The sequence below is a fragment of the Hemicordylus capensis genome, chromosome 1 (assembly GCF_027244095.1).
Source record: "Hemicordylus capensis ecotype Gifberg chromosome 1, rHemCap1.1.pri, whole genome shotgun sequence".
In the NCBI taxonomy this organism is placed as follows: domain Eukaryota; kingdom Metazoa; phylum Chordata; class Lepidosauria; order Squamata; family Cordylidae; genus Hemicordylus; species Hemicordylus capensis.
This window is the reverse complement of record NC_069657.1, coordinates 237,150,735-237,174,072: the sequence shown is the minus strand read 5'-3', so window position 1 is coordinate 237,174,072 and position 23,338 is coordinate 237,150,735. Positions and strand designations below refer to the sequence as shown.

Here is a 23,338-nt window from a genome sequence, read left to right as displayed (position 1 = left end):
AGGGATGGATTCTAGCAGATGTTAGACATGGGTTACCACCACCCCCCACCCAATGGTAAATGTGCTTCACCACATGGTAACAGAACGTGTGGGCAGTTTTGAGAGGTGCTGATTGGCAAATGGTGCTTAGAATCCTGTCTCCTGTTTGCTTTGCTGCTTGGTAAATAACTGACTGGGAACTCAGGCATTTTCTAAAGTGTTTCTCTTCAACAATGCAGTGGCAGTGGCAGGAGCACCAGGAGGTTTTACAGACAGGGCTCCCCTGCCCCCACATCCACTCCTGATTGGAGTGTGCCAGACCACATCTTTGCTGGATTTAATCTGACCTATTTAATCTGATTTAATAGACTGTGGGCTATTATGGGCCAGGACAGCCAGGGCTTTGTTTTTTTCCAAAGGGAGGCTGCAAATTCTGTCTTAGCCTGAGTTATGTTTGGGGTAGAAAAATCCTCTATTTCCAGCAGCTTTTGGGGGGGGGGGCGGGAAATCTGGGGCTTCTGCTTTCTTCAGAGGGTGTTGATGGCTATGTGAAGGAGGTGCTGATGGCTATGCGAATGGTCCATCTAATCCCTCAGATTAAAATGCCTCAAATCTGCTGTGAAGCAGATTAGCTCTTCAGATACCCCAGGCATAGAGCCATGTGTGAAATATCTCCAGGAGAGAGGCAATCATGCAAAGTGTGATATCAGTTCTTCTACCACTTCACCACCACCACCACCCCCCACACACATTGAGGTTTTGCAGTGCTGGGAAGCAGAGAAGGGGAAACACTTCATCTGTGACTGGAAGTATGGCTTGAGCCAGCTTGACCTGCAAACATGCACTTATCTACCACCATGTCATGATGCCTGCTGGTTTTTGTAGATCAAGGCCCCAGAGGAGTCTGTCAATCCCCCACCCCCACCCCAGTCACTTTTCCGACTCATGAGGTTTAGGAGTCGAGAGGAAAGGGGATTTTCTCCTTTCTAACAATCCAATTTTCCTATGGGGGTTAATACAATATAGAGGATGCACCAAATGCACCAAATGTTTTAGTAGAAAATGCTTTCTTAGCCAAAAGGCCAAGAAGCGATGCACCAAATGTTTAGAGAGAAGATTAGAGAGAAATACAAGAAAGGGTCTGTTCACTGCCTAAATACATTTTTATAAGCAAGGAAAAAATATCTTGCTGCTCCTGGGTCTTTTCAACCTTAGAGATATCGCTTTGCATCAGTTTGGCTTCCCAGCCTTTTCTTTAAAAATATGCCAATGGAAGAGGAGGCTTATCATTAGATGCTGCTGCCTCTCAGTTTTCACCTCAGAGACCCATCTGGCCTCAGCTGTAGGTTTGTGAAAAGTAGCTGATATGCCACTAGTCAAAATGCTTTTTCAAAGGATAATGTTAAATGGCTTTTAATGCATCCCTGGGTGGTATTAAAAAAGGAGGCTGACAAATGATTCTCCCTCTTGCATGGAGCTGAAGACAGATTTAAAAAAATGATATGGGGCTGGAAGCAGGGATCGCAATAACCTCTGACTTTCCACTGTGTCAAGATCAAGACCCATGTGCACTAGTTAAGCTTTCATTGAATTGACTGGGCTTGTACAAGCGGTTGGCCTGTTGACCACACAATAATACCACTGAGGTCAGTCCTGAGTCTCCCGACATTAGAGATAAAGGTACAAAAAAGTGTATGTAGCTCCTTCGTGAGTCACAGGCAAGTTAAAGCTCCGAGTAGACAGGAGAAAACTGGGGAAAGGATCAGCCTCACTAGTTCCAAATCATTCCTCTAAATACTCCTTTCTTTGCCAGTGCCAACATTCTACACATTTCATCGGCCATTTAAATAACAGAATAAAGCACACTAGATGCTTCTATTGTTCTGTCTCATAACGCGAGAACAAGAAGACCAGCTTTGGGGAGGCACAAATTTAGTACTGATAATTATGAGTGGGGATTTTTTTTTTTTTTTTTTTTGGTTACACACCAGTCATTTAAGGGGCATATTAATTCAACTGCTAAAGACTAGGGATGCTCAAAATCTCCCCTTCTGTTCTCATAATCACTAGTCACAGTTCAGACAGAGTCAGCAAAAGCCTGCAAAGGCTGAGTTTTAAGGCTCCAGGGAACTATGCAGCCCCTGAGCTCTTGGCTGACATGGCCCAATTCAGTGAAGTTTCCTGACCTAGCATAGGGAAATTTCCAAACCTGGCTGAACTAAAACTGAAGCAGAGGCATTTATATACTCCCTGTGAGCCCTTCACTGTCCCATAGGACGGGTAGTATTACCCCTGTCAGGGGTCAGGGAGCTTTCTCAAGGCAAGCTCACAGATTGCACCGGTCCCTTGTTGGTCCCAAGGTTTGGGAGCTTTGCTGAGTCCCATGGGCTGACTTAAGGAATGCACAGTTTCCTAGAGCTTTAAAAAGACAGTCTTTGGGGGCATTCGCACATATCTAGTCTTCAGAACCTGGATGAAAAACAGGCAGAATTTAAAGGACCTCCCAAAACAGAGGTGCTTTTCAACAGTAGCAAAACAAAACTAAATGGATCGTTTCAGCTCAGCTCTAAGTGAAACCCAGCACATTTCCAGATTGGTTTGCTACATTTGACTTTAGAGCCTAGTAATATTCCTCTCAGGGGATGGAGCTGCTCTAGTTTCAAGTTCCTTCCTTGGCTTCTCCAAGATAGGGCTGAGAGAGATTCCTGCCTGCAACCTTGGAGAAGCTGCTGCCAGTCTGTGAAGACAATACTGAGCTAGATAGACCAATGGTCTGTCTCAGTATTGGCAGCTTCCTATGTTCCCTAATGCAGTGGACAGCAGTACTTCTGCCGGGCAACCCCTTTGATCTATTCACCTGCTGGCACCAGATAGAATGTATGCTCTGGAAATGCCTGGAAAGGACTGGATGAAAATTAAATTCAGATGTTTACTTAAGACAAACCATCAAGGGCAATTGTTGGCTGACATCCACACTAAGCAAGTGCTGTGCTACTTGAGAAGCAGTGGTTCTGATGGCTTTGACGAACTCAGCATTGGCAATTGCCTCCCCCCCCGCAATTTCCCCCCGACTACCTCCCCTTCCCCCCGAGGGGCTCTGTACCACACAAAAACGTGTCCTGGGGGTTGTACTGTTCTCAGGGGCATATTTTTGTGTGGCACAAAGCACTTCTGGGGGAAAGTGAGATAGTAGAAATTCAAACCACCACCACCCACCTTGTATGAGTGCTGGTGTTGGGAAGCCATCAGGAGCACCACCACGTCTCAGAGAGCACCAGTTTTCCCTTCATCTGGCTGTCAGCTGTTGACTTTTCAATGTGTGGCTGAGCAAGATGACTTGTCCATTCTGTTCTTGTTGCTAAGATGGAAAGACTCTGAAGCACAAGAGGCCGTGTGTTTAGTTCACACTCCATCAATGTTGTGCACTGCGGTGTCATCAGATTGCTGGGTTAGCAACAAAACAAAGCCAGGGCCATAATTCAGCACCATTTTAAGTGCTGCAAGTTTCACATTCTGTTTCCCTTTTTGTTTCCCTTTTTTCTCCCTGATGGATGATATTGGCCTGGAGTAGATTGCATTTTTAAATGAAAGATGACAGAAGGTGGGTGAATACTTTAGTTTCTGGCTTTTTCCACTGCATTTCTATGTTTTGGTAAATGCCTTTGCAAAGTTAAAAAAGAAGGGTGCTTTTTTGGTTTTGTTAGCAGAACTTGAATTTACAGTTCAAGTCCTTTGCAGTATTCTTCTGTTAAAAGCTGAAATGGCTGCCCTCTCTCTCTCAGCAGCTTGATGTTGATGTCTGCAAGCTCTAGGATCAAAATGGCAGGTCCATATCATTGGGGTGTTAAGTAGAAAACAGTCCAGTATCATTGATCCCAGTGCAAAGCTATACATTTTGTCTCAGTTATGGAATAGCTGGGTGAATGATTAGCGTTACCTCTAGCTAGTGCAACAAGCATGGATTCCTATTATATCAGCTCGCAGTCAGGAAAAAATGGGGACCCTGTACAGGGTGGCTTAAATACCCTCTGCGTTGCCCTGTACACTGGAGATGCAAAATAAACATTATCTGCAGATTAGAATGTAGTGGACCACATGATGCGCAAGGCAACTACCTAGCAGAAGCAGAGGAGGAAGAGATCTGTGATCCCCTGGTTTACTGTGTGATGCATAAGCAGATTTGGCAAGATCTGTTTTTGGATTCCCGGGAACAGCTGTCTTGCCCACCAACCAGCATTTCTAGTGAGAGGGTGTTCTCATGGGCAGGTGATGTTGTGACACTCCACCACACTTGCTTGTAGCCTGGTTTGGTGGAGCAGTTGCTATTCCTAAAGGTAAACATCCCAGAGTTGGGATTCCACAGGCTGCCCATCGAGTGAGCAAGTTTCTCCCCACTCACTCTTGGTGCATCTCCCTTGAGCTTTTAAAAGAAAGTTTCTAGGTTATTATAATGTTCTTATTTTTGTTTAATGTTCTTGGCTTTAATTTTATTTCATTTGGGTTGCTGGTCACCTGTCTCTGTGCAATGCTATCAGTTCATGTCTTTTCTTCTTTCTTTAACCTGTCCTGCTGTTTTATTTTGCTCAGTTCTGTTCTCCTGAGTAAGCTTGACTGACATACTGACTGTCTTAGTTTTGCTTTCATTCCGGCTTCTGCAGGCCACTTGTGCAAACCCTTCAATTTTTGTTGTTGCTTCTTCTTCCATTTTTAGTCTACTTTCCGGAAGGCTTATGAGAGTACCCGGCATTCTGTGTGTCTGTCCGTCCATGTGTCCATATTTGTGTTCCCCAATATCAACTTTGCAATGCCTGGACCAATATGAACCAAATCGGGTACAGTTGTAGGGACACAGGGACACCTCAACGGCATAGTTTGTGACGATGTCATCCACCCCGCTCCAAGATGGAAGAAGCATAAACTTTTGAGGTGCAAGTGGGCTAACTTGTGAACTGCCTAACCTATTTGAAGGAAATTTGCTACAACTTTAGGGACACATAGGGATGCCCTAATGGTGTGGTGTGTGATGATGTCATCCACTCCAATTCAAGACGGCAGCCACGTGAACATATGAAGTGCAAGCGGGCTAATTTGTGGACTGTCTAACCAATCTGAACCAAATTAGATACAGTTGCAGTGAATGACAAACAGGGACACCTCAATTGTGTAGTTTGCGATGATGTCATCCACCCTGATTCAAGATGGTGGACAAGTAAACTATTGAGGCGCAAGTGGGCTAACTTGCAAGTGGGTTAAGCTGCTTAACTGATTGAACCATATCTGGTACAGCTGTAGGGACACAATGAGTGATTCACTGTCAAGTTGGTGTTGACTCTTAGTGACCACATAGATTGATTATCTCCAGGAAGATCTGTCTTCAATTTAGCCTTTAAGGTCTCTCAGTGGTGCATTCATTGCTGTTGTAATCGTGTCCATCCACCTTGCTGCTGGACATCCTCTTCTTCTCTTTCTTTCAACATTTTCCAGCCTTATGGGAGCTGGGTCTTCGCATAATGTGTCCAAAGTATGATAGTTTGAGCATTTGTGCCTCAAGTGAAAATTCTGGATTGATTTGTTTGTTTTCCTGGTCCATTTGTTTGTTTTCCTGGCCATGGTATCCTCAAAAGTCTTCTCCAGCACCAACTTTTGAGATGACACATAGGGACACCCCAGCAGCGGTCATGTGAACGTCTGAGGCACAAGCTGGCTAATTTGTAGACAGCCTAACCCATTTGCTGCAAATTGGGTACAGTTGCAGTGAGTGACACACAGGAACACCTCAATGGCATAGAGTTCAAATCCCCATTCAGCCATGATACTAGCTGGGTGACCCTGGGCCAGTCACTTTTCTCTCAGCCTAACCTACTTCACAGGGTTGTTGTGAGGAGAAACTCAAGTATGTAGTACACTGCTCTGGGCTCCTTGGAGGAAGAGCGGGATATAAATGTAAAAATAAAAAAAAAATAAAAATAGTTTGTGATGATGTCATCCAAACTGATTCACAATGGTAGACACATATATATTTGAGGCGCAAGTGGACTAACTTGTGAACCGTTTAACCTATTTGAACCACATTTGCTGCAGTTATAAGGACACATAGGGACACCTCAGTGGCATAGATTGTGACAATGTCACCCACCCCCATTCAAGATGGTGGACATGTAAACCTTTGAGACGCAAGTACACTAACTTGTGGGCAGTTTAACCGATTTGAACCAAATTTGCTACAGCTGTATGGACACATAGGGATGTCATAATGGAGTAGTTTGTGATGATGTCATCCACCCCGATCCAAGATGGTGGACATGTGAACGTTTGAGGTGCAAATACACTAACCTGAGGACTGACTAACCGATATGACCCAAATATGGTACAGTTGTAGTGAGTGACACACAGGGACACCTCAATGGTTTAGTTTGTAATGATGTCATACGCCCCGATTCAAGATGGCGGACACATGAACATTTGAGGTGCAAGAAATCTAACTTGTGGACTTCGCTTTGAACCAAATATAATCCAGTTGTAGAGACAGTGAAAGGAAAGTAGGCTGATTAGTTATTACTAGCAAAACTTGTTTGCTTTAATTTTTCTCAGTGGAACTCTGCCTGTTTGGTGGGCTATGCTGACAATTCCTTTTGCCCTTTTTGTTTTGGGGCCTCCTCACACTCCAGTGGGATGGCCCCAAGTTTGTTCCTGCTATGCCAGAGCTCCAGAGCTGGCCTGCCTCAACAGGGTGCCATGCTGTCTGCCTGCAGTATGGTGCCAAGCCTCTGACTCTCTGCCATCCTGCCAGCCTGAAGCCAAGCTCCAACTACCAACAGCACTACCGCCACCACTTTCCACTGGCCTGGGCTCTGCTGACCAACCCTGAGTTTGCTCCAACAGGTTCCTCTGCTCTGCACAGTTCCAGCACTCCATGACTGGCCAGCCTTTCCTAAAATGTTCAGTTTTCCTAAAAGTGAAAAACGGGGAGGTGCTCATGCATTGCACAGTTCTGGCATCTCTTTTCTTAAGACAGTTTTCCAAATGATTTCAAAGAATCTTTTAATGGTTTTACTGATTTCCTTGGAGAAAGAACCCCAGAGTCCTGCTATCAAGGACTATCTCTGCCCAATTTCAGAGCTCTGTGCCAAGTCATTTCAGAAATATAAGAGCTGGCATAATAAGGGTTCCTTTACCCATTTTAAAAATAATAATTAAAAAAAATGAAGGCACATTTCAGAATACTCCAAATGGGGGATGGAATGAGAGTTCAAGATGGGGGATTCAATTCCAGAAGTTTTTGTTGTTCTCTGCCATGAAACAAGCCAGTTTTGGCAATTCTTAGACTTCTTCGAAAAAATTAAAAATTCACCAAAAATCACAGGATTGCCCAATCTCCTTCAAATTGCATACATTTCCTCCCGTCATTCAGCCCCATGTGTGTTCCTGATATCTAAACTCTAGGACCATGACCTGATTTTTTGGTGATTTATTTTTTTTTACTGCTATTTGGGGAAATCTGAATTTAAGTCAGTATTCAGATTCAAATTTTGACTCCAATCCAATTTCTGACATTGCCATCGATTCTGAATCTGACATTGTCAGATCAGTTCAGATCAGTTCAGATCTGAATCCAAGTTTTCTGAACGCGCACAGGCCTATAATAATAAATAATAATAAACTTTGTTATTCGGCCCATAACAAATTGTGCTCTGGGCAGCTCACAATGCAACATTGAAACATAAAATAAAAACCCACAACACATTAAATCATAACAGACCAAAAGGAAAAAGAGAAAATACAAAATACAATATAAAGCAATGTAAAAACTCTTTAAAAATTAGTTAAAAGCAAATTTAAAAGGCCGGAGTGAACAAAAACATCTTTACCTGGTGTCTAAAAGAACAAAATGATGAAGCCAGGCAGATCTCACTGGGGAGGCTATTCCATAAACAGGTTGCAACTACCGAAAGGGCCCTCTTCCTAATAGCCATCTGCCTCACCTTGTTTGCCAGGGGCTGGTGCTAGCTCTCCAAGGTCTCTGGGAAGGGTCTCTTATAGTCCTGCTGTCTGAGATCCTTTTGCTGGAGACTCCAGGAACTGGCCCTGAGACTTCCTAAGCAGGGTACTGTGGTCAATGGGGAAGTATAAAAATATAACAATGAAAATAAAAACAAACAAAATATGGTGTTGCAACCTTGACACACCAGAGTCAAAAGCAGTATCATAACAGTCAGATTGACCACAGTACCCTGCTCTTGTGAATACCTTCCAAGGGCTTCACCACTGCAGCCTCCACACCCCCTGCAGACCCCCAAATCCTTTTTAGTCTGTCCCAGGGGATGTGGTCCATTTAAAATGTGTTAACAATACTGTGGGTGGGGGAGGGGGCCCTCCAAAAGACTTTGGGTCCAGGCTCCCAAATTACCTAGAGGGACCTCTGATGTCAAGAAGAGGGGTTCTAGCCTAGCCTTCTTCCCTGATGTGGTAGTTTTCTGGGTGCAGAGAACTTTTTGGATGGAGGAATATCAGTTTGTAGTGGCCTTGCCACATGAACCATTCCATTCACAGGATCGTTTGAATTCCCTCTTCGCCTACAGGGCTAGACTGAGGCTGTGGTGGGAGACCTCAGTTCTCTTTCCTGGTTTAAAGCAAAGAGCCAGAAGGCAGCCGGGCCATTTTGTACATTCAGCCTGCTGCTACCCTGATCTAGCATGACAAATTGACATCCCCAGTGTGGCAACAAAGTAATCAGACTGTGACAAATGGTTTACTTAGAGCAATTTGTTTTCATTTTACTGAAAATTTCCACAGTCTTAACAAAAAGATTTTCCTCCTTCCCCTCTACTCTTTAAATGGTGCTTGAGCACTGCTAAAAAATGAAAGTCTAGACTAATCTTCTTTTTTGGTAGCCTTGAAAACTCTTGTTACCTTCGAAAGAATAGGATACTAGTTTAATGGTGTAGCGAGGAAATGACTTGACTAGCAAGCCAGAGGTTGTTAGTTCGAATCCCCACTGGTATGTTTCTAACACCTATATCAGGCAGCAGCAATATAGGAATGATGACAACGGTAACCCCCTCCTGTATTCTACCAAAAAAACCAACAACCCACAGAGCTCTGTGGTCGCCAGGAGTCGAGGTCGACTCAACGGCACATTTTACCTTTACCTTTAGCAGAGTAGGTTGCCAGATTCATACAGGACTGAATGAGAAATCCTCCAAGTTTGCTTCTCAGCTCAAAAGCTATTGACTTCAAGAAGAAGTAAAACTCTCTCCTGAAAACCTGTTTATTTTGCACAGTTGCACAAGAGCACAAACATTATGTTCCACTAGGTGCATAACAGTGTGCAGTATGTTAGCCAGTCCCCTCTGGAGCCAGTTTTCACAGGCTGCAGAAGGAGGGTGGAAATCAGCAAGCTTCCCCTGCATGACAGAGAGCAATATTTAGATCCAAGCCTTCATCCAGCCATTTTAATCAACCGCAGAGTAACTGCTTCCTCCCCTCATACAGTGACTGTGGTTTTCTAGAAGCATTTGGTGAAGGATTTTATTCTCAATAAGGCATTTTGAAAATCCATGAAGAAAACAAGGCGATACAGAATCACAGCAGACGAATAACTTGTTGGGAGGGAGTCCTGAATCTGCCTTAATCTTCCTCTTCAGGGATCCAAATATACAAGGGTACCCCTTTGCGTTGCATTGTGTGGAGATCTAACCACCTACATTTTTCCCCTTTGCCTTGCATATTCCCACTGCATTAGCAGCTTTCTTTCTAAGAATACTGGAAAATGTCATCGTAACAGCTTATACATTAGTTGAAAGGTTGCTGAATGGATTGGCTCATTGGCCTTGTGTGGGACAAAGCTTGTGTCATTTGCTAATACAACAGAACGAATTAACAGAGACCATTACTGCAAGTAGGGTTTCTAATATATTAGCAAACATGAAAACGCAATGGAAAATTACTGATACTAATTTGACCTCCAGAAGTGCATTAAATAGTATGTTTGACTCACGTTTACACTGAATAATTTATCAGCAGATTAAATCTGAGGTTTTTGCATAACCTGCTGGTGGTTTGTGGCTTGGGATGTTTTTATTGTCTATGCATCTCTATTAATCTGACTGATGTAGGTGGTTCAGGTTGTTGGTATTCACCTAATGTCTTGAATAAGTAAATAAAGTTAGATTTACAACTTCATAGCAAGATATTCACAGCTATCTAAAGCCATATGAGGAAATTATTTATTCAAGCCAGAGTCCTTGGAGCATTGCATAGAGATAATATTAACAATGTAAAATTGTAGAAATGTTAAAATAGATGAGGGAAAGAGAGAATTAATCCAGTACTGCTCACTGATCCAGACTGTGATATGTGTTTCAGGGAGGAAGAGCGTCTAGAATCTCTGACTTCCATATTGTGCGGGGAATTGCCAATAGGAACATAGGAAGGTGCCAAGACAGACCATTGGTACAATATCATCTACACTAACTGGCAGTGACTCTTAGGGATGTGCATAAAACCGGTTCTCCCGGTTCGGTTCGGGTCCGAATTGGGTCCGGACCGGACCGGGGAGGTTCGGTTTTGGTTTTGCCGGACCACCCCCCCGGTCCGGTTCGGTTTCGAACCGGTTCGGATCCGAACCGGTTCGGATCACAAAAAGTGGCTGGTTTTGAAGGGGACATTGTGTTCTACCTGCCACCCAAATTTCAAGTCGATTGGACCTTCCTCTGATTTTTTACAAATTTTTTTTAAAAAAAAATTCTTGCCCATAACTCACAATGTGGAGCCCTTAGGGGCAAAAAAGCTGGGGTGGGTGGTAGCCACCCATGGGTGTCCTCCACCCCAAAAATCCCAAGGCAATTGGTTGCTCCTAGTATTATTGGTGAATTTTTGAAGAAAATTTTTTTCCATTGGCTAGAATGGGGGTTTGGGGCTGCCCCAGACCCGCCTCTGTGGGGTGGCAGCACCCCCAAAGTGGGTCTGGGGCCATGGCAAAAATGCTCTCAGTCCCTCCCTGCAATCCCCGTAGAGATAGGAGTGATGGTTCTGTTGTTTTTATGAGGTGTTCTGAGTGTAGATTCTATGATAGCTAATGAGATTTCCAATGAGACACCATGAATCCACTCTCATTTGCTATCACAGAATCCACACCACACTCACTCAGAACACCTCAGAAAAACAACAGAACCATCACTCCTATCTCTACGGGGATTGCTGGGAGGGACTGAGGGCATTTTTGCCATGGCCCCGGACCCACTTTGGCGGTGCTGCCACCCCACAGAGGCGGGTCTGGGGCAGCCCCAAACCCCCATTCTAGCCAATGGAAAAAAATTTTTCTTCAAAAATTCACCAATAATACTAGGAGCAACCCAACAATTGCCACCCCATCTTTTTGGCCCCTCTCTCTGGGCGCCCTAACACGTAACACCTAGTCAGTCCATCTTAATGCCTACCTACTACCACCACTCCTATCCAAGCAAGTAAGAGGAGGACACTCAGAGAGACAACACCCACTCTCTGATCTAACAAAAAGGCCACTGCTGTGCTGCCTGCCAGCACAGCAGCAGCAGCGGAGCAGCACACTAAGCACAAGAGCAGCACACACAGAGAAGAAGCAGGAGGCGGAGCAGCAGAGCAGCAGACCTGCCGCTCTGCATGATGGGTGATGTGACGCCCAAAGAAACCACCGCCTCACTCAGTGCCTGCCACTGACTAGGCCCGACAGACAGAAGCCAGCCAACCTGCTCTGCTCTGCTCTGCTGCTCCCCATGGATGATGCACACACACCCTACATCTGCATCCAAATTACCAGACCAGACCAAGTGCGCAGAGTCAGCACAGGCCAGCAGCCACCAGCCCAGCAACAGCAACAGCTACTACTGCTACCACCACAACCAGTGTTGCCGCTACAATAACATTCCCAGTCCAGTCACGCGTGCCACAGCCTGAGCCTAGCACACAGCCAACAGCTGCTGCCAGCCAGTGCCTGGCAAGCCCAGCCAACATGAGGAGGAGAGAGCTAAGTAGACGGCGCACGCACATCACCAACCCATCACGACGGCGCAACTGCAAGGGGAGAGGGCACAATTACAGGCAGGAGGAGGAGGAGGAGGAGGAGGTGGAGGCGAGGCAATCCTAGCACAGATTTGAAAGTTTAAAATCCACCAGGACATCTTCTAGAATCTAGACTTCTGTTTTTTCTACCACCAGCTGTAGTGTCTAGTTAGTCAGTGTGCTGTGCAGCTGAGCTGAGCTGAGCTGAACTGCGTGTGAGGAAGGGTGATTGTAGCTAGTTCTTTAGTTTCAGCAGACTGAGCATTGAGCATGGGCAGTGGCCTTGGGAAGCAACACAATTACACGACACTCACCTGCTGCTGCTGGTTCTAGAAGTTGCCTCTTCTCGTCTTTTCACCTCTTTGTGTGTGTGTGTGTGTGTGTGTGTGTGTGTGTGTGTGTGTGTGCAGTGAGTGCATGCCTTTTGCCTTGCTGGAAAGAAATGCTTCTCTGGTCCACCACCACATATCTGCTCAAGGACACAGAGGCCCAAGGCAGAGGTGGTGGCACCAGTGTGAGTGCATGTGTGCTGGTGGTGTTTGCCACCACAGGTGTTTTGTGTGTGTATGTGTGCGCTGCTAGCTAGGAGGGGGGAGGGAGGCAGGGAGGGAGGCAGGGAGGCAGGGGGGAGGAAAGGGGAGGGGGAGAGGGATGTAGAGGGGATTGAAGGGGGGAGGGTCCGGCTCAGAGTTGGTCAGCCACATATTTGTGCACACACGTGGTCACGTGTGTGCTTCGGTGGGAGAGACCAGACTCTCATCATCTGCCAGACCGGGGTTGGGGGCAGGTGAGGCAGTGGTGGGCTGGAAGGGAGGGAGGATGGAAGGTGGTGAAGAGGAAGGGGAGAGGATGAGAGGGGAAGGATGGAGGGAGGCATGGGGGGGAGGAAAAAAAACATGTAGACAGACACACACCACACTACACACAGAAAGCATCCACACACAGAGACAGTGCTAGGCATCCATTCACACAGACAGACAGACACACAACAGGAAGAGACAGACTGCGCCTGCACCACACACACACACACACACAGACCCAATTCCCCCCCTGCACAGTTATCAATCAATATGTTGTGTTGGCAGCCAGTTCATTGCTATTCTGATGGTTTTGGGTTTTTTGCCATCAGCCAACATCAGCAGTGACCACAATCAAGATGAACATAAGATGATAATAATTCATTCATTTCATTTGAAAAAATCACCCAATCATTTTCTCCATGTAAACCAAGCCCCCCACACATGATTTCTGGTAACATTTTCAATCAAATCAATTCATTTGGCATTCATCATTTTGTTCTCCCTCTGTCACCTTTTTTTCTTTCTTTTGCATAATTTTGAGGCTTGATTTTGACATGGGGTTTTTAAAGAAAAAATTATTTACATGTTTATTTACATACAGTATTTACATATCTACACTGCATTTTAGAACGTATACCCGCCGCTGCCGCTAAGTCTAGTACTCCATGGGCTGTGCTACTTTGGGGGGTGTGCCGTGCCCACGCCAGGTCCCCAAATGCTGACAGGTGGATAGATAAAGGGCCTGTGCTGGTCAGCATTGGGTTTCTTTTTAGGTGGGCGTGGGCATTGTAAACATCTGGCCAGTCGCAGCACTACAACTACTACTACAACTGCATCTCTGTGTGGGCACACTACACGCTGCGACTGGCTGGCACGGCTCAGCATCTGTCACGTCAGCTCAGCTAGAGGTGGAAGGGGGGAGGGTAGGGATAAGCACAGAGGTCGAGCCAGGCAGGTGACCAACCATGGGGCAACCCACGGTAATCACTCGCCCGGCTCAAACTCCAGCTTGGGGTAGCCCAACAGGGGGAGGTTCACCTTAAGGAAGACCAGCTGCTCCACCAGACCAGGGTCCAAGCGGGAGCGAGAGGGCGTCACCACGTCCCCGGCACGTGAAAACACCCGCTCGCTCTGGACACTGGTTGGGGGGCAGGAGAGGAGGCGCACAGCCACCACCGCCAGGTCTGGCCAGACTTGGCGGCGGCTCGCCCAGAACTGTGCGCAGTCCACGCCGTCTCCCTCCACAGGCTCCTCCAAGTACTGCGCAACGCATTGCTCAGCACTGGAGGGGGGCCTGGCAGGTCGAGCCTCCCGCATACCAGGCATGGCGCCATAGCAGAACCGCTGAAACCACTGGGCGGATCTCGAGTGGGTAGCAAATGGCTGCTGCGATGGCGCTGCCTGGGATGCCGCGCTGCTGGACTGGGAAGAGGGAGGGGAAGGGGAAGCTGACACCGGCTGGCCGCCCATGCTGCTGCTGGGTGCGGGTTGGGCCGTGAGGGCTGCCCCCGCACCACTACCAACACCCTGGTCTCTGCGGGCCCTAGCGGCCTCCTCCTCCCTAACCTTCTCGACCAGGATGCCCTTCCACCTGGGCAAGTCGTCGGCACTCACGGCATTGCCCTTGAGGGCTGGGTGACAGAGACAAGCGAGGACATACTCCTCCCTGTCTCCCAGCACATCAACGAGCCGCTTGTCAACCCCAGACCTCAGCCTCCCAGCCAGAGCACGACCCTCTGGCGTGGTCAGAGAGATATGGAGTCCACCCATCAGCTTCTCGAGACCAACAGCTGTGGGCAGCGCCTGGCTCAAGGGAGTGGTGTCGCCACACAAGCCCTTCGTGGCAAGCTGGAAGGGCTCGAGTGCCGACACCGCCTCGGACATCTGCTTCCACTCTGCGTTCGAGAAGTCGCAGACATCCAAGGACTCGTCCCTCGCCAGGGCGACAAGGGCTCTCTCCTGCTCCAACAGGCGCTGGAACAGGAGGAAGGTGGAGTTCCACCGCGTCTCCACATCCGTAGGGATGAGATGGCGAGGAAGGCCAAGGTCATCCTGCTTCTGGCGAAGCAGTCTCCTGGACTTCTCGCTGCGGTGGAAGTGGGCGGCCAGCTTGCGGGACTTATCCACAAGCGTGGCCGTGGCAGCAACAGCAGCTGGGATGGGGCGGGCCCCCTTCTCCTGGGACGCCTTCAGCTCCTTAAGGCCAAGGGCGTCCCTGACGGTCAGATGGAGCGTGTGTGCCATACACCGTATGTTCACACAGTCCATGACTGTCTCGACAGCGGCGGTAACGTTGGCTCCATTGTCGGTGACAATGAAGCCGCGGGAGAGGTGTGGACACCCGCCAATCCACTCCTCTATCTGGCGGTCGAGTACGGCCGCCACCTCCTCCGCAGTGTGCCTCGTGTCCATCGTCTCCACGTGCAGGACGGCCCACCTGTGCCGTAGTGCAGCGGGAGCCGCGCCGGACCCAGAAGCATCGCCCGCGGAGGTCCCCTCACTCTCTGGTCCCCACCAGTGGGCAGTGAGGGCCAGGAAAGAAGCGTGCATCCCACTGACACTGGTCCAGAGGTCAGTCGTTAAATGCACGCTTGTCCCGGCCGGAGCTGCACGCAGCTCGGCCGACACGAGCTCCCTGCACCGGCGGTACAGGGAGGGGACCACGTTCCGGCTGAACGTGGTCCTTGAGGGGATGACATATTCGGGAGCCAGGTATTGGAGAATCCGGCGGAAGCCGTTGTTCTCGACCACCTGAAACGGCTAGTCATCGGTGGAAATCATCTCCCCTATGAGGCGGGTGAGGTGATGATGGTCCACGCGAACAATATGCTGGCTGCCCGAGGACTGCGTCCACCGCTGGACGGGCAGTGTAGCCTGCCTGCTGGCTGGCACACTGCCGCTGCCCGCCCTAGTGGCAGTTGCACAAGGCGCACTAGCGCTGCCAGCCTGTCCCCTGAGACCTGGGTGGTGACGCTCTAGGTGTCTCCACATAGGCGTCGTACCCAGGTGCGCAGGGTCCCTTCCACGGCTGACAAGCATCCTGCAGTGGACACAGCGGGCGTGGAATGGGTCATCTTGAGGGACCTCAAAATGCACCCATGCACCACTGCCCTTGGCCTCCTGCGCCTTGGGCGCCGTCCTAGGCCGTTTCTCGCAGGGTGGCTGCAGTCCTGGGGCGGCCGCCGCTGCCTGCCCACTGCTGCCACCCAACCCGCCCCTTCCGCCCTCCACAGCGGAGGAAGGGCCCGGCTGAACTGGCATCGGAGAGGCAGGCCTCTCCTCCACCTCCTCGCCAGACCGCTCCCCACCAGAGTGTCGGGCTTCACGAGGGGGGGCCCCACTGAGCGGCGAAAGGATAGGGGGAAGGGGCCCCAGAGGGAGGGAGAACCTGGCTGCATCGCTGCCAGCCGCACGGTCCTCACCGCCCTCTACCTGCTCTTCCAACTCCACAGTCTCCTCCACCTCAACAACTGGCGGTAGCTCAGCAGCACCTGGTGCCGCCGGCGAGGAGGGACCCGCCACAGCCCTAACGGTGCCTCTGCCTCTGCCGCGATTGGCGGCAGCAGGCGTGGGGAACTGAATCCTGCGCACCAAAGATGGGGCCGGAGCAAAGAATTCTCCAATGGGGAGAACTGGGGTGTCCTCAGGCTCCCCGCGTCCTCTCCCTCCCCGTGCCTCAGGCGCACCCCGCACCTGGCCTCTCCCACCTCTGCCTGCCAGCCTTGAGCGAGCCCTGCCCGCCACACGGCGCTCAGACATGCTGCTAGGTCAGAAGGAGGGAGACTTTAGGAGGAAGGCCAGACAGGGTCAAAAAAATAATTTGGAGGGGCTTAGGGGCCAAAAAAAGGCAGCTGATTTGGAGGCGGCGGGGGGGAAGTTTGTTTTCAAAAAAGGAAGCCAATTGGGGGGAAAGGAAGACTTTTTGATATGGGGGGGGGGGGAAGCCAATCGAAGTGAGGGGGAGGGTGTCCTTTTGGGAGTCAACCACCAAGCCAATTGGGGAGATGGGTCTGGGAGGTTTTTTTTTAGAAAAATAGGGGGTTAAAGGGTGGAACCCCAGTGTGGGAGGGTGGCACGGGCAGTTGGGTGGAGTAGTTGTGGTGTGGGTGGCAAGTTTTTAACTTTTTTTGGGGGGGAGAGTGGATGGGGGGAGGGCACAGCACCTACCGGGGGTGGGGGAGGGATGCAGTCAACGCTTGGGAACCTGCAGATCAAAGGAGGAAACCCTTATTTAGTGAACTTGAACACAAAGTGTGGGTTCTGGGGGGTGGTTCTCAAGTAATGCTCCTGTGGGGGGAGCATCAAACTCAATGCAGCCTATGTAGTGACTCTAAATTGCACACAACCAAAACCAGAACCCAGTCACACCAACACAGAGGTTGAACCCACCCACTCTGTGACTATGCCTGCCCAATGCCATGGCAAGCAAGCAGCAGCAAACACTTGATGGCAGCCTCATGGATTGAACATCATGATCATCATCATACGTGTGTATTGGCCCAGCATGTAGTGGCAGCATCAGAGCCCAGCCAGGACCCCACTCAGACTGCCCCAGAGGCAAGGAAGCACTCTGGCATGGCATGGGCCCAGCATGTAGTGGCAGCATCAGAGCCCAGCCAGGACCCCACTCAGACTGCCCCAGAGGCAAGGAAGCACTCTGGCATGGCATGGGCCCAGCATGTAGTGGCAGCATCGCATCAGAACCCTGGACCCCACTCAGACTGCCCCAGAGGCAAGGAAGCACTCTGGAAGGCACCTGTTCAAAAACCACCTGCAAGACGCATGCAATGCAACGCAACACACAGCAGCAATTTCTTTATTGGGCATGGGCATGAAGACACAAGTTTTACAACAGTACATCTCCTCTCCAAGGTTCCCTCTCTCCTCCCCACACCCAAATGCATTTCAGAATAGGGGTGTCCCTATTTAAAACCGCCAGCTAGGGAGAGAAAGGGGCAACAAAAGGTGCACAATCGCACACGCACTAACCCCTCTTCTTCCGGTCCTTCTCCTGCCGCTCACTGCTGGTCACGGATTCGCCGCCGCCAGCCAGCCACCCTGGGCTGAGACACAGCAGGGCGGCCGCACGAGGCACACAGGCAACCGGGGTAGTTCAACAACGATGGAGGGGCAGAAGTGAGGAGACAACACTATTTGTGTCGCTCAACTCACCCCCAAGCAGAGACAAAATCAACCAAAAACTATAAAAAGAAAAAAAAACCGATGGCAGCCGCCAGGTGGGTAGGCTACTGTGTGCGGCTGCAGCTGTGGGAGAGGAGGTGGAAAGTGAAGGGAAGCAGAGAGAGAAAAGACTAAGAGAGAGAGAAAAGAGAGGGGGGGCAGGGACAAAGAGAAAGAGAGGAGAGAGAGAGAAAAGAAAGAGAGAGAGAGGAGAAAGAGAGATGATAGAGAGAAAGAGGAGAGAGGAGAAGCGCAGCGCAGCAGGGAGGGGGGATTCAGGTGTGGGGGGAGGACACAGCAGTAGCAGCGGTCCAAAGAGGTGGGGGGAGCAGAGAGGGTGTGTGTGGTTGGGGGCTAGTGTGTGGCAGGGGGCCTGGGGTAAGTGGAGAGAGTCAGGGGCAAGGAGAAAAAGAGGTGGGGTGGGGGGAGCAGAGAGGGTGTGTGTGGTTGGGGGCTAGTGTGTGGCAGGGGGCCTGGGGTAAGTGGAGAGAGTCAGGGGCAAGGAGAAAAAGAGGTGGGGTGGGGGGAGCAGAGAGGGTGTGTGTGGTTGGGGGCTAGTGTGTGGCAGGGGGCCTGGGGTAAGTGGAGAGAGTCAGGGGCAAGGAGAAAAAGAGGTGGGGTGGGGGGAGCAGAGAGGGTGTGTGTGGTTGGGGGCTAGTGTGTGGCAGGGGGCCTGGGGTAAGTGGAGAGAGTCAGGGGCAAGGAGAAAAAGAGGTGGGGTGGGGGGAGCAGAGAGGGTGTGTGTGGTTGGGGGCTAGTGTGTGGCAGGGGGCCTGGGGTAAGTGGAGAGAGTCAGGGGCAAGGAGAAAAAGAGGTGGGGTGGGGGGAGCAGAGAGGGTGTGTGTGGTTGGGGGCTAGTGTGTGGCAGGGGGCCTGTGGTAAGTGGAGAGAGTCAGGGGCAAGGAGAAAAAGAGGTGGGGTGGGGGGAGCAGAGAGGGTGTGTGTGGTTGGGGGCTAGTGTGTGGCAGAGGGGTGTTGGGGGGAAGGGGAGGGGGCAACAACAAACAGCAAAGGAGAAACTGGAACAACTCGGGCAGCAGCAGCGATTAGGCTGGATGGGGTGGTTGGGGGAGGAGCTGGGCCTGGGCTAGGGTCTGGGAGGAGGGAGGGTGGGGGGGCAGGCGGGGGGGAGGAGGAGGAGGAGGGTAGCAAAATATATAAAGCAATATATATCAAGAGAACACAAGCCAGAAGTTTAAAAAAAAATGAAAAGAAAGACTATAACCAGCAGAAAAAACTTGGGGGTGGGGGTGTGGGGAGGGGGAACCAAACACAGACTCTGAGGGGGGCCACTAAGTGAACAGAGACAATGAAACCACAATTGCTGCAAATTAATAATAGCAAATGAATAAGTGGAACCAAGCAAAGAAAACTGGACTCTGTTTGGCAGCAGCAAACTTGGGAGAAGGCTGGATGGGGTGGGGTTGGGGTGGGGTGTGGTTGGACTTGGAGGGGCAAGTTGGGAGCAGGGAACCAAAACTGATTATATGGGACAACAAGAAACAACAACAGAATCCTCTGGGGGTGGGGGGGAGGGATTCAGGGAACCAACTCGCAGGGCAGCAGCAGTCAGCAGAAACAAACAAAATGGTACAATTTAAGCAAAACCAGCAAGCAATATATAAATGAAACCAATGCAATGCAATGTGAAAATCAAAAAGTTGGACAAAAACAAGGCAGGACAAAGAGCAATAATTAATGGAAGAAGTTTTAAAGCAATGAGGATGCAGTGGGTGGGAGTGGGGGAGGGGGAGGGTAGGCCCAAAGGATGAGAAGGGAAAGGGGGGGAGGGGGGGAGAAAAGCAGACAGACAAGGAACAGGGAAAATTGGGGGAAATTAAGAAGAAAGTAAAGTGAAGTAACACACAGTATACAGACAAGAGACAGACAGAGAGAGGAGACACACAGAGAGTCACAAAGGGCAGGTGGACAAAGGATTAGACAGAGCACACACAGAGAGACACAGGACACAGTCAGGACTCACAGAGACACCAGAGCAGCCAGCAAAGGGCAAGCAGGTCTCAGAGATGATCCCACAACTGCAGCCAAGAGAAGTTTCCAGAGAAGAGGCTTGGGTTTATATAGGTTTGAAATTCCCTCCTTTGGGAGCCCCCAACTTTGCACTCCCCCCACGGCCAACAGGGTGCCAGCTCTCAACAGTGCAACAGCCAAGCAGCCTACCAGACCAAAGGACTCATTCTGGCCAATCAAGGATCAATAGCGCAGCCAATACAATGCCTGGAAATAGCATCACAAAATGGATGCAAGGAGGAGCAAAAGTTTCAGGAAGGAGACACAAAATGGAGGACAGACTTGGAACTTTAAAGAGACACTCCAGAGACTCAATTTCATTCCTGAACCGGTTCGGGAAACCCGAGCCGGTTCGGTACCGAACCGGCTCGAATTCGGTCCGGCTCGGTCCCGGAAGGGCCCGATTCGGTCCGGGATCGAGCCGCCGGATCCGGACCGGTTCGGGACGAACCGGTCCGGATCCGGACCGAACCGCACATCCCTAGTGACTCTCCAAGGTTTCAGGCAGGAATCTTTTCCGGCCCTACCTGGAGATGCCAAAGGGCTCTTCCACTGAGCTATGGCCCCATCCCCTAAAGGGAATATCTTACAGTGTTGACATGTAGTCACCTATCCAAGGTGGCCCCCAAAATGCCTACTTGTACTCTGAGAGGCCCCAAATGGGCCTGAAATGGGGGGAGGCCGGTGGTGGGAAAGGAACTGCCAGAGACCCCCCATTGCCACAGCAGCCCCCCCCCGAGGCTGCGGAAGCCCTCAATGGTGGTAAGTCCGCTCCCCATACCCACAAACCTCCCTAGCACCTCCCTCCGGTTTGGCTTGAGTTGAGCTCTTGAACTGGGCCAGTTCGATCTCAAGCCAGCTCAAGGTCGAACCAGGGAAAGAGTTTCTCACATAACGACATTCTTCTGCACTTAGCTTATTCTTATCAATGCACTTCTGCACATGAAACTGATATTCAGCATAGAAAAAAAATTGCTCACAATACTTGTGACTCCAGCCAATTTTCTCACATTGAAGTGTATTTATCAGTCGAAGCACTTGTGAAAGAATGAATGGGAAATTCATTTCCCATTTCTCACTGTGACCATTTCCTTATCTACTTAGAGAGCCAGTGGGGTATAATGGCTAGCGTGCTGGATTGGAACTTAAGAGGCCTGAGTTCAAATTGCCATGATTGTCTCCACTGCTGCTTCTTTGTATATTGCATGGTTATTTTTATGTATTTTAATTTTTTTTAATTAGACCTGTTGTTATATTTTAGCATAGTATTTTAATTGTGTAATTTTTATAGTTCTTTTTTAATTTTTTCTATGTGATTGAAAATGTGACCTTGTGATTGTTTTTAATGAAAGGCGGTATATAAATGTAACAATAAAGTTTAAAAAAATGATGCTCATGATGATATCCGTAAACTGTTCTCACAAACAGCCAAGCCTGGGCTTGGCTGCCAGTGAGAACTGCCGGGATCCGTGCAGATACTGCTGGTGCTGTAGCACCCTTAACCTGGTTCCTGGGATTGTGTGTCAGTGTGAGCTGCTTGCAGCTCCTGCTGATATAGAGATGGGTGCCTAGAGTGCCCGTGCCCTGGGGGAATCCCCCAGTGACTGTGGTTGGCATGCTGTGCACTGTGGTATACCCAGAGGCTGCAATAATGAGTCCTGGCTTCAGAGCGATCCACCCTGCTCTGTGCTGCACAGAGCAGTGGGATTTTGTGGGAGAACAAAGCACGCTCCCACTAGTCCAAGAATGATCATCCGGAGAGGAAGGCAAGTGTTGTGAAGCCTTCCACCCGGCCAGTAGGCCGTGTGAATGGCCTCAGTGTATGAATAGGGCTAAAGACCCACCCTTAAATGAAGCTGGGCAGCAATTTAGTTGGGTTTAAGTCATGTTCTAGTTTGCATAGGCTTTACAGATTTAGTTTTGAGTGAGTTAGTAATCCACATGGACCGGAGTTTGGCTGAGGGGCTGAGTTCAGGTGAAGCAAGAACAAAAGCTGCATCCTTTTTCATTCCTGATTTTCAGTTTCGATGTCCCTGTTACCACCAAAGGAGATACAACCCATCTCCAATTGTCACCGAGGAAGACATAATGGCTTTGGAGAGGCGAAGAAGAGACATCTACTTCGAGTTACAAATGGCAGTAAGTTGGCTTGGATGGAATGGCCATACATGAGACACTTAAAGACTGGATGTGTAATCTGCAGTGGGGTCTGGGAATCTGCATGTTTGTGAAACACAAACTATGACATCTAAGATGGAATATTGTTCCTGCAGAATTTGTAATATGTGAGTTTTTATTTTAAAGTAAAAATAATAAGCAGGTTTCTCCTTGGTTTTTCAGGGGGAGGGGAATGGAAGTAAGTGCACTTTCTCCCTAGATAGGGGCTTTGGGCACTTCTCTGAAAATACCTCTTCACTCTACACAGATTCGAATCCTTCTCCATGGTCCCAGGCCAGCTCAAACTGATTCAAAGCCTATTTGCTTTTGGATATTTTCCTATGTACAAACTCCAATTGCAGAGTTTGGGGTGGTGGGAGGGGGAGACTACAGCGGCCAAGATCCACAGAGGTCTTGCTTTCTGGTTCAACACTAACCAGCTGGCAGTTGGCAGCTACCCAATGCTTCCCCCCCCCTTTTTTTTAAAAAGGGTCACCTTTATCATTCATACTGTATATCTATCTATCTATATCTATATCTATCTATATTCCATCTCATTTGTTTGTTATTTCTCTGTGTAAACCGCCCTGAGCCATTTTTGGAAGGGCGGTATAGAAATTGAATTATTATTATTATTATTATTATTATTATTATTATTATTATTATTAACAATAACATACGCACACAATAAGGAACTAATTTTATATTAGTTGTTACTATTTTGTGCCACTGTTTTGCTTTAATTGTTGGTGTGGGTGTATTTTCAACTGGCCGCGTTCTCTGCAGCATTGAAAGGGTGGACCCAGAGGGCCACCTTCACAGGGTGCCAGGAGACTTGCTGCCCTGAGCTCCTGCCATGTAGCTCAGTGATGGAAGAAGGAAAAGCCATTTTCACTCCTCTCCCCTCCCTACCGAAGCCCTTTTCACTTCTCCTGAGGGCTGCGTGACCCTCAGTGACATATTCCTAGCAGCAAGAAGAGCTTTTGCTGGGAGCGTAGAGAAGCAAAAACAACTCCCCCCTCCCCGTCCCTGTGAGCTGGGTTATGTTGAAAGCCCTCAGAGCAGCTAGTGTTCTGGCTCCCTGTGAGGGCAAAGCTCTCATAATGCTGCAGAGAATGTGGGCCAGTTGTTTTAGTGGCTAGCATCTAGCC

General features: G+C 49.3%; 1 protein-coding gene across 4 annotated transcripts in view; it reads left to right on the top strand.

Annotated features, from left to right (window-relative positions):
* Positions 1 to 23,338, top strand: part of LOC128341085 (uncharacterized) — a 239,414-nt gene that overhangs the window by 157,651 nt on the left and 58,425 nt on the right. For 3 of the 4 annotated variants that reach the window (XM_053287431.1, XM_053287192.1, XM_053287274.1), the window contains one exon: positions 22,053 to 22,169. The exons of the other annotated variant lie outside the window; for it this stretch is intronic. In XM_053287431.1, coding sequence (XP_053143406.1) covers positions 22,053 to 22,169 — 117 coding nt within the window. The remainder of the gene's footprint in view (positions 1 to 22,052; positions 22,170 to 23,338) is intronic. 4 annotated transcript variants of the gene reach the window in all.